The sequence below is a fragment of the Gossypium arboreum genome, chromosome 11 (genome assembly GCF_025698485.1).
Source record: "Gossypium arboreum isolate Shixiya-1 chromosome 11, ASM2569848v2, whole genome shotgun sequence".
In the NCBI taxonomy this organism is placed as follows: Eukaryota; Viridiplantae; Streptophyta; class Magnoliopsida; order Malvales; family Malvaceae; genus Gossypium; species Gossypium arboreum.
The window spans coordinates 109843526-109853695 of NC_069080.1; the positions used below are offsets into that span (position 1 = coordinate 109843526).

General features: G+C 31.3%; 1 protein-coding gene across 2 annotated transcripts; it reads left to right on the top strand.

The window, feature by feature from the left end:
* Nucleotides 1–7694: 7694 nt before the first annotated feature.
* Nucleotides 7695–9877, top strand: LOC108472544 (uncharacterized). Of its 2 annotated transcripts, none has more exons than XM_017774083.2 (4): nucleotides 7695–8068; nucleotides 8159–8374; nucleotides 8706–8990; nucleotides 9600–9877. In XM_017774083.2, the coding sequence occupies exons 1-4, from the start codon at nucleotides 8063–8065 to the stop codon at nucleotides 9648–9650; spliced, it is 558 nt and encodes a 185-aa protein (XP_017629572.1). In that variant the 5' UTR covers nucleotides 7695–8062; the 3' UTR covers nucleotides 9651–9877. The 2 variants fall into 2 exon arrangements, with proteins under 2 accessions (XP_017629572.1, XP_017629573.1); XM_017774084.2 differs by having other exon boundaries at nucleotides 7710–8068; nucleotides 8709–8990.
* The last annotated feature ends 293 nt before the right edge of the window (nucleotides 9878–10170 follow it).

Consider the following 10170-nt stretch of genomic DNA (forward strand, 5'->3'; position numbering starts at 1 on the left):
TCCTGAACAATCATTCAGTTAAAGTGTGGCAATGGTTGTGTGCATGTCTAGGAGTGGATCCGTGGAGAGCTTGGTACTTAAGCAGTCTAATAGACTCACCTCCTCTTTTTCCGGCATCCTACCTGGTGCACAGCTTCCATTCACTTTAATCTATAACGAAAATACCCTTAAATCACTAAGAAAGATTTTAGATAAGACATGACCTATACAGTAACGCTTCAGTGTGACACACCGGATTCGGCCTTAACGTTTGGGCCGGGTTTGAGGTGTTACAGGTCGGAACTGTCAAACAACAGAATAAGGGTGACTTTAAATAATAAACTGTACTTATTGAATAAACCAAAAATTATGAAAATCTTATGGTAAGAAGATAGTAAGTCTAGTTTCATAGAAAATTATCAGATATTAATTTCGAGTTCTGTAACTCAAAATATAAATAATTTAGTGACTATGACGCAAATGGACAGTTTTGAATATACATATAAGTAAATAGTGAAATTATTGATAATGTTACTTGTAGCATGTTATATAAATTAAGGATGTGGAATGAAAAGGAGGAGGAGGAAAATATGTATGAATATTCAGCTAGCATGACTAATTTGCATGTTTTAGGCTCAGGGACTAAATTAAATAAAAGTAAAACTTTATGGGTAGTTTTGTAAAAATGTCAAAAATGACCAATTTGCATGAAATGGATTATTTTATTATTTAAAATTGAAAAATTGAATGAAATTATTAATTTAGTTCAAGATCGGAGAAAAACATGTTTTAAGGATTAAATTGAAAAGTGTTGAAATTATGGAAAATTATGATATTTTATAAAATTCATGGGTTGTTATCAATTTGTATGAGAATAACGGCTGAAAATAAGAATTAAATTGCAAGAATTTTATTTTTTTAGCCTAAGAATGAAATCGTCATTAATTAAAAGTTTAGGGGTAAAATGGTAATTTTGTTTAGAGCATTAATTGAATGTATTAGAGCATGAAATAAATGAAAATGATGATCAAATTTATTTATAAGGATCCGAATGACTTGAATACGAGACTTGAACGTGGAAAAGAAAAGTTATCGGATTAATGAAATTATAAACATGAATAAGCAACGAGGTAAGTTAGTGTAATTTGAATTGTATTTTTAAATGCATGAAATATCGATATAATGAATTACCTGATTTATGTTTATGAAGAAATGACAAGAGAATGATATTTATCATGACATGTAAATATGTGATTATCTTTGATACGTTGATACAAGGAAATTAAGTATATTGAGACAAGTAATAAATTCAAGTAAAACATGTCGAGAAAAATAAGTACGTTTAAGGGACAATATGTTTGATTTTAATTGGTTCTAAATATGAACGTTAGATGAAATAAAATATTTGATAAACAAATCGGTAACGCTGGTAATGCTCCGTAACTCTATTCCGGTGATGGATTCGGGTTAGGGGCGTTACAAGAAATGAAGATAGAAATGACTTTATTTTGTCCACACAGGCAGATACACAGTCGTGTGTTTAGACCATGTGTGACACACGGCCGAGTACATGGGAGTGTGGTTAGGCCGTGTGTCCCCTACACCCTAATTTTAAGAAACATAATGCTTAGAATTGAGCACACGAGCGTGTGTCTCAGCCATGTGTACTACACAGCCTAGAACACCGACGTGTGTTTTGGCCGTGTGAAACCTGTACCTAACTCCGAATTGAATTAATTGACCACACGGCCTAGCACACGAACGTGTGGCATGGCCGTGTGCACAAGTTATATAGTTACACGGGGTCGAACAAGGCCTGTAGCACGGGCATGTCCCTTAGGCCACACGGGCGTGTGGGCCCTGCACCTTGGAAAATATTTGAAATTTCGCTAAAAATTCTTAGAGGTTCCGATTAAGTCCCAACTCGATTCTAATGCTCGTACTGGACCTCGAGGGTCCATTTAAGAGACGTTATGAATAATCTCGAAAAAAAGAACAATGATTGATATGATTTATTTGTAAAATGTTCTAAAAGTTTCGGTAATGCTCCGAAACCCTGTTTCAACGACAGATACAGGTTAAGGGTGTTACAGTATGCAAGCTAGTGAGTTCGCCCAGGTTCCGAGCTCTTGAATATATAGCGAACTCGAGAATACATGAATAGGTTCCGAGCTTCTGCATATGTTGCGGACTCGAGAATACAGGAATATTAAGCCTTGACCAGGCTAATTATCATGTATGTTTAACCTTAATAGGTAACCAGACACTATTATTTCCAACTATATACTGAGATCTTTTGCAAGGTTTCATCAGGTAAATTTGTGATTTAAGCATGAGGGATATGCCATTTGAGATTGGCCATGTGACTAGTTGTGTTTTTCTCTTAATATCTAAATTGGCTTAATTGGAAATGAAGATGATTATGGTTATTCATGTGATTGAACTTAAATCTTTATATATTACTATTATGGTTTGAATCTTGGTAGGTATATTATATTTAGTGATTTATATGTGAATAGAAATTGAGGTAAGTGAATGTTTATAATGTATAATCTTACTCCTGTTATAACTTTCTTGAAGATTTTGGATGTTCGAAACATGTTGATCGGTTCAGCGAGAAGCTCACACCTACCGTCACTTGATTCGATAGACTTTTGAAGTTTGAAAGTTGGTTACTTGTGGCTTGTATATAGGATGTTTACTATGCAAGTTAATGATCATGCTTTGGTACTTTGGTTGTGAATAAGATTATAAATAACCTAGATGTATTAAGTGCTTGGTAGCTACTTGATACTTAGTAAGTTGATGATGTTATCCAAGATTTGAATGACATTATGTGTATGTTTAGGTATTAGCATGACTTGATAATGAATGTTGGTAATTGTTCATGTTTGGAATGATTGGCTTGAATGGTATAAAATATTTAAAGGCATGATTGAATGAATTATGCTTAAATTGTGAAAATAGGTACTCATGTTTTAGGTCACTTACTGAGCTTTGCTTGTTGATATCTTAGTTAAGGAAATGATGAATGTATGAGTATGTTTGGACATGAAAAATCTTGGCATGAATGGTTGTTATTTCATATTTTAATTGTGATGCCAATTGTGGCATATTGCTTAGGCACTTAGGTTGAGTGAATTAAGTTGAATTTGGTATGTTTTGGTGTCTTGTAACATGTTGTTCAAGGGTCTAATGCATTGGCTTATGACTTAAGGGATCTTGGTCAAATTTGGCTTGTTGTTGAAGGTATATTAGGCACACACAGCCTGTGACACGAGTTGCCACACGGTTGTGTGCCATACATGGTTGCAGGACACGACCGTGTGTTTTGTTCAATTTAGGTGCAGGATGGTTCTCATGGCCACAGTTTGTTACACAACTTAGCGACGTGGCCATATGATCCTTTATTGTAACGACCCAAAATCCGTAGGCACCGGAAAAGTATGTTATTGGGCCTCCGTCTTAGTGAAATAAGTTCGAAAATAATTATTAAAAATATTTATGAGTCTAGTGGTGTGTCTAATTATGTTTTAATTAAGTAAATTTAGCTTAATTTAGAGTAATTAGCGAAAAGAATTAAATTGAACAAGAGGTAAAAGTTTAATTCTAAAGCAATAAAAAGTAAAAGGGCCAAAATGGAAATATACCATTAAGTAATGGTTGAGGCGGAATAAACGTATTAAAATCTAAGATTTTATTTAGATTATATATATATTATATTATATTATATTATATTATATAATTGATTATTACTAATACTATTATTAAATGAATTAAATAGTAGAGAATTGTATGATAATAAAAATATTGGTATATTTGTAATAAATAGATACATGTGTACTTGTTATAAAATAATTTGTTTACTTAATATTAAAGTTATAGATAATTAGATTGAATTATATTATTGATAATTAAATAATTATATCATAAGATTTTTTTATGATAAATAAATTGAAATTATGATAAGTGGATGGTGATAATAAAATACAAATGTAAAATATATATTTGTACATTTGTAATATTTATATTTGTTATTAAATAAATATTTAATAATAATTATTATTTAATTGATATTATATTATTAGATTAATGAATAAATTAATAATTTGACAAATGTATGGTGATAGTAAAGTATAAGTGTAATAAATCATATACATACAATTGTAAAATATATATTTATTTACTTATTATTTAAGAAATAATTATTATTATTATTAAGTTAATATAAAAATATAATAAACTAAAGTAAAATAAAAGATAAAACAAACATAAAAGAAACAGAACCATTCGAAAAACAAAGAAGGGAAAGAAGAAAATAAAGAAAAAGGGGAAATAGGGAATTTGAAGCTTGGAGTTTAATTGGTAAGCTTAATTAAGTCCTTTTCTTTTAATTTTGATGTTTTAGAAGCTTTAGAATAAAGTTTTGTTGAATTTAAGTTGAAATTTTGAAAGTTAATAGATTTTTGACTAGGGTTTATGTTGAACAAATGATGGAATTGGGGGTTTATTTGATAGAAATTTTGATTGGAATTGAATAAAGGATTGAATTGTAAACTAAGTTATAAGTTTTGTGTTTTAGGGATTAAATTGAAATAAATTCAAAATTATGAAAATATGATAAAAATTAAATAGTTAGATGTGAGTTTGGCAAGAAATTGAGTAGCAAAAAGGTATGAATTGAGAAAGAAAAATATATAGGTTTAGTTGGGATTAAATTGAAATTAAAGTAAAATTTAGATAAAAATTTCAGCATTTAAATTGTGTTATGCTAATAATTGTGAAATTATTTTAATTTTTCGTAGCTAATATCGAGCCTGAAGCATCGACCCAAAAAGGAAAAGGAAAGATCGTTGAGGATTAAATCCGAAGAGAATTCTAGTTTGTATCACTATAACTCAAGCTTTATAATTAATATGTGTTTAATTTAATATGAATGTGTGGTAAGTATTTTAAGGTAAGTATTTAATGAACTGATAAAATTTGTGATTGGGTATTAAAATTGAGATTGATACTGAACTGAATTATGGGATATTGAATATTGTTTTGAATACCGAATTGAACTGTGAAATTACTGAATAATGTTACGTATATTGCATTGAACTGTAAAATTTCTAATGAAGTGAATTATCAGATTCTCGTGAAAATTGATCAAATAATAAATTGTAATTAATATTGAATTGAAATGGAAATTATATTGAAAAATGATTTAAATACCCTATTAACTAGTCGGGCTAGTCGGATATAGTTGGCATGCCATAGGATATGGAAGAGTACGGGTTTTTGCTTGGCTTCGATCGAGCACTTATGTGTCGACTCATCGTTATCTTATCGTTATCGTTATCGTTATCGATTCGACACTTTGTGTGTCGAATCTTTATCATATCTTATTCAGATTCAAGACTTTGTGTGTTGAATACTATTAATGTTACTGCTGCTGCTACCATTATTGATTACTAATTAGGTACTGTGTACCGTTAAGGCACATTGTGTCATACTGGTGTGTTGGTTGGGATCCGTGTATCCGCCGAGTCCGAGTCAAGTTAATAGGGACAAATGAAATAAATCTACTGATAAAACTAAATTTGAATGATATAGCATATGTGAAAGTTGAGAATTGAAATAAAGAAATAAGAATGATATATATATATATATAATCGAATGATAACATAAAAAGATTAAATTGTTCATTAAGTGATGATAATTGTAATGTAAAAGTATGTGTGTGATTTAATGTATTTAATTATAAACTGAATTATAGTGATACCACTGAGTATATGCATACTCAACAGACGGTTGTTTCCGTCTTGCAGTTGTAGAAGTCAAATCTTGAACCAAAGATCCAAAGCCGGACCGACTTGACAAACTTTTGGTGATGTATATTTTCTTTTGGTAATGTGGCATGTACATAGGATGTGTATAAAGTTTATTATGTTTTGAATATAAATGGTTTAAAATATTGGTATTACAAGTCTAAGAATTATAATGAAAAAGTTTATCCATTTTAATTTAATTAGTACAATGATAAATTTAAATTGATATTATATTGATTAAATTGATTAGAGGTATTTAGAATAGAAAATGAATGTGTGAAATAATTTGGTTGAATTGGTTATGCTTGAAATGAATATGGTTTTAATTGCAGGGGGATTTATGTAAAGATCGTGAAAAAGTCATTGAAATTTATTAAAAAAAAAATTGGAGTACTTAAAAGAGTCCCGTTTTACTTAAATGTATGTTTTAGACTTGAGAGTTCAATATAGGGATTTAGTAATTAAATTATGCTATGAATGTTATTTTATTTGTGAATTATTCATAAGTTGTCTGATACGTCCGGTAATGCCTCGTAACTCTGTTCCGACAACGGTTCGGGGTTACGGGGTGTTACATTTATCATACAACACTAAATTGTTACATGGTTTGAGGACACGAGTGTGTGACCTTGCACCACATGGCCTCATGCTATCACACGGCCGTGTGACCCCTATTTTACATTTTTCCATATTTGTCTTAAATGTTTCAAATTAGTCCTTGCTTAAATTCAAATTGTTTTAGGACTTTCGTAAGCTCAATTTAAACTTGATTATGTATGAATATCATGTTTATGATTACATGTTTAATGAATAATTTTTATTTAAAGAAAATTTGAATTGTGATGGCTTGTTTCTATTTTGTTTTGAATGGTGGCATTTCATAAACCTAATCTGATAACGGAGACGGGTAAGAGGTGTTATAGCACCCCAAATATCGACATTGAATACAAAACAATATATATATATATATATATATATATATATATCAGCAATCCAATTGCCATGTTAGTCACGGATTAAACCACCAGTTGAAGCATTCCTAAGCACATTACTAATAGTACCATCAATGTTCACCTTATGCCACCCATCCTTTGGTAGAATCTACCTAACTAATCTGCAAACTTTAGTTTATCTATGCCTCAAAGAACTCGCCATTCCATGATTAAAATGAAGATAACCATATCTCATTTTGTAGCTATTCTCCAATACACTATCACATTCATACTGATATAATTTTGACATCTAAGTTTGTTACGTGTTAATATGAAAAAGTATGTCCAAAAATCCTAAAAGAAAATGTACCAAACTGGAAGAGCTTTTAATGGAGTGGATATCAGTCTTTATCACGAGAGAAAAATAGTTTTAAAAGTAGTATTGAAAAAAAAAAAAAAGTCTAATGTCTTAGCAAATTCAAACTTTGGCCAAAAGTTTCCAATAAAATTACATACCATTCGTTCAGAAGAAAAAGGGTCTCAGAATTAGGTTGGATATAACTTTGACCATCTCATACGGCTTCTCAGCAAAACAGTGTTTTCCCTTTTCACACAACATTTTATTATTTAATGAGTTTGAAAATATAATAATAATATGACATGTTTAAAACAATTAACATAACATATTTGTAATGTTTATATGTTACAGCTATTTTTATGGATCTCAAAGATGTTGGCATCATTATGTAAAATCTAAGCTTTTTCAGATCTTTATTTGTCCAATATATATGAATATAAAAAGAAAAACAAATCTTTGATAACCCAAAAAAATTGGCTTTACAGGACACTGCAATCTGCAACCTCACCCACTTTTTATAACAGTTTAACAACTCCCCTATATCCAAGTGAACTGTGAACACACTCAGCCTGCATTGTTAAGGGTCCCATTTTTCTGACTTTGCCGCGTGAAACTATTAAACAAACAAAAAAACCCATTATTATAATGCGAAAAAGTTGACAAACAAAGCCCCTAATTGTAGATTTCTCGGTCTTATTATTATTATTTTTAAGCTATACTCTCCTTCTATTTATTGATTTATTTAGCTGTTTTTATGATATAAATGTGTTTCAAAGGCTCAGAAACTCTTATCTTTTATCTGCAGATTCTCTTCTTCTAAGTAAGTAATTCTGAAGCAGAATTTATATCTGCTGTAGCTTTCTTCAGAATCCCTATATCTTTTATTTACCTTTTTGCACTCTTCATTCTCTTTTAAACAACACAACCCTTTCAAGCTTCACTCTTCGTCATTAGTCAACTGTCACTCATAACCTCCAACAATGGATGTAAGTTGTTCTTTTCTTTTTCTTAAACAAGTCTTTGAATCTTGAATGGATCTATTGTTTAACTAATTCTCTTATTGGGTTTGTTTTTAGGAATATTGCAAGAGAAGCGGGCAGATACCAGCATTTGGAGACTGGGACAATGCAAATGAGCTGCCTATAACTCAGTACTTCGAATGCGCTAGACAAGCGGGTTTGATTCGTTTCAGCTCTTCATCTGGAGAATCTAACCCTTATGTTGCTGCTCATGACTTGTATGAAACAGCTAATTCAAGGAAACATTCTCGTAATCTTGCTCCTCCTAGAAAGGTCAGTTAATTAAATTTTAATAAAGTTGTAGAATTTGTCATGTTTGTTGATGTAGAAAACCCCAAGTTTGAACAAAAGAAAAAAAAAAGAATCATTTCTGAAATTTCCACCGAAACTTTGTACAGTGGGGACTTGGAGAAGTAATAAAGCACTAATCTGTCTTCAAGCCTTTTTCTGGGAACTTTTCTTATCTAGGCAACAGTGTTAGTACACAACACTGCAACCTTTTCCCGAAATCTACCTTGCATCTTGCAGAATTTATTATTATTATTTAATATGAAAATATGATTTAGTGGCACTGATAATAATGGAGATGGGCGGTGGTATGCAGCAGGCGAGTAGGGTAAGGGAAAAGGGAGGAGCGCATGTTAAGGAGCAAAAGAAGGCGGGGAGAGTATGTGACGTGACTGAACCGCCAAGGAAATACTACCAAAATCCCCACCACCATCTGTCTTTGTCAATTAATAATGACAACACTACAAGCAGCAATAGTAAGCACCTCAAATACGATGCCTTTCCACCTCCTATTCCCAAGAGATTACCTGTTCGACCTCCTAAACCTGTTGATGAAGATCTCTACAAAATCCCCCCTGAGCTCCTTCACTCTTCCAAGCGAGTATGTCCTCTTCCCGATCTCTTCTTTTATCTTTATTTTTTTAATGTGAGTATAAGTAGGTAATAAATTAAATGTATCACTTTGAATCCAACATTTAATCTATTGGTCAAGAACGTTTACTATATCTCTGAAGTCATGGGATGGATTTACAGGCATACTATGCCTGTGTGATAGTTTAAATAAATTTAAGATTCCATTGTATAAAAAAAAAATCACATGATAGTCCAATTCCTTCAAAGGGCACCGGCTTGAATCTGTTCACATGGACATATAATGAGGGAAACATTGATTTCTTGTCAACACACAAGTCCTTTGTCATCCCATTCCAAGTTTGAAAACCCCCCTCAAATTCCGCTATAAATTAATTAATCATAAAGAAATATTTGTGGGGGTTGTTTTTTCCTTAAAAACTTAGGCCAAGGTTTAGTAGCTGAAAGGTTTCCCATCTCTTTCTAATTTGTTGTATTACCCAACCCATGGTTTCCTTGAGCCATTCATTCTTTTCTTCTAATGATAAAGAAGGGTCACGTATATTAAAATTTAAACTCTTAACTATGACCTATCTGGTTATGCTCTATTCTTACATGTTTATTTTGTTATGGAATGCAGAAGAAGATGCCAGGATTCTTTTCCTGCTTGGTACCAGCTTGTGCAACATGAAATTTTTATCGCTTTGTGTTTTAAAAGGAAGGGATTTCATGTTTATATAGTTAGTCTAGTGATTTATTTCTTTTTGTTCCATCTAAAAATGTTTTGACTAGCAATGAGAAATGACTATGAAATGGAGATTTTGTCCCTTGTCTACCAATGAACTTACACTATATGGAGACTTTGCGTTACACTTCTTGTATTTTAAAAGTATAAAATAGAATTGTCGTTTTTAGTAACTATAAGTCTTTCAAAGTTAAATGCGCTCCGCAAAACAAATACCAATTGATAGGGACTATTATAGGTTACCAAAAACCACAATTTCGACTTCTGATTTCACGAATAATATCAATTTCTCCTTTCTAAATTTAAAAACCAATGAATTTAGAATTTGATAGCACTGGCCAATAATCATGTGATCTATCCCTAAAATATATACCAACAATCATGTCATCTACACACGTTTGAGAATAGGACAATGATTATCTATTTCGATACCATAATCAAAACTCAAATGTCCATAAAAGAAAAC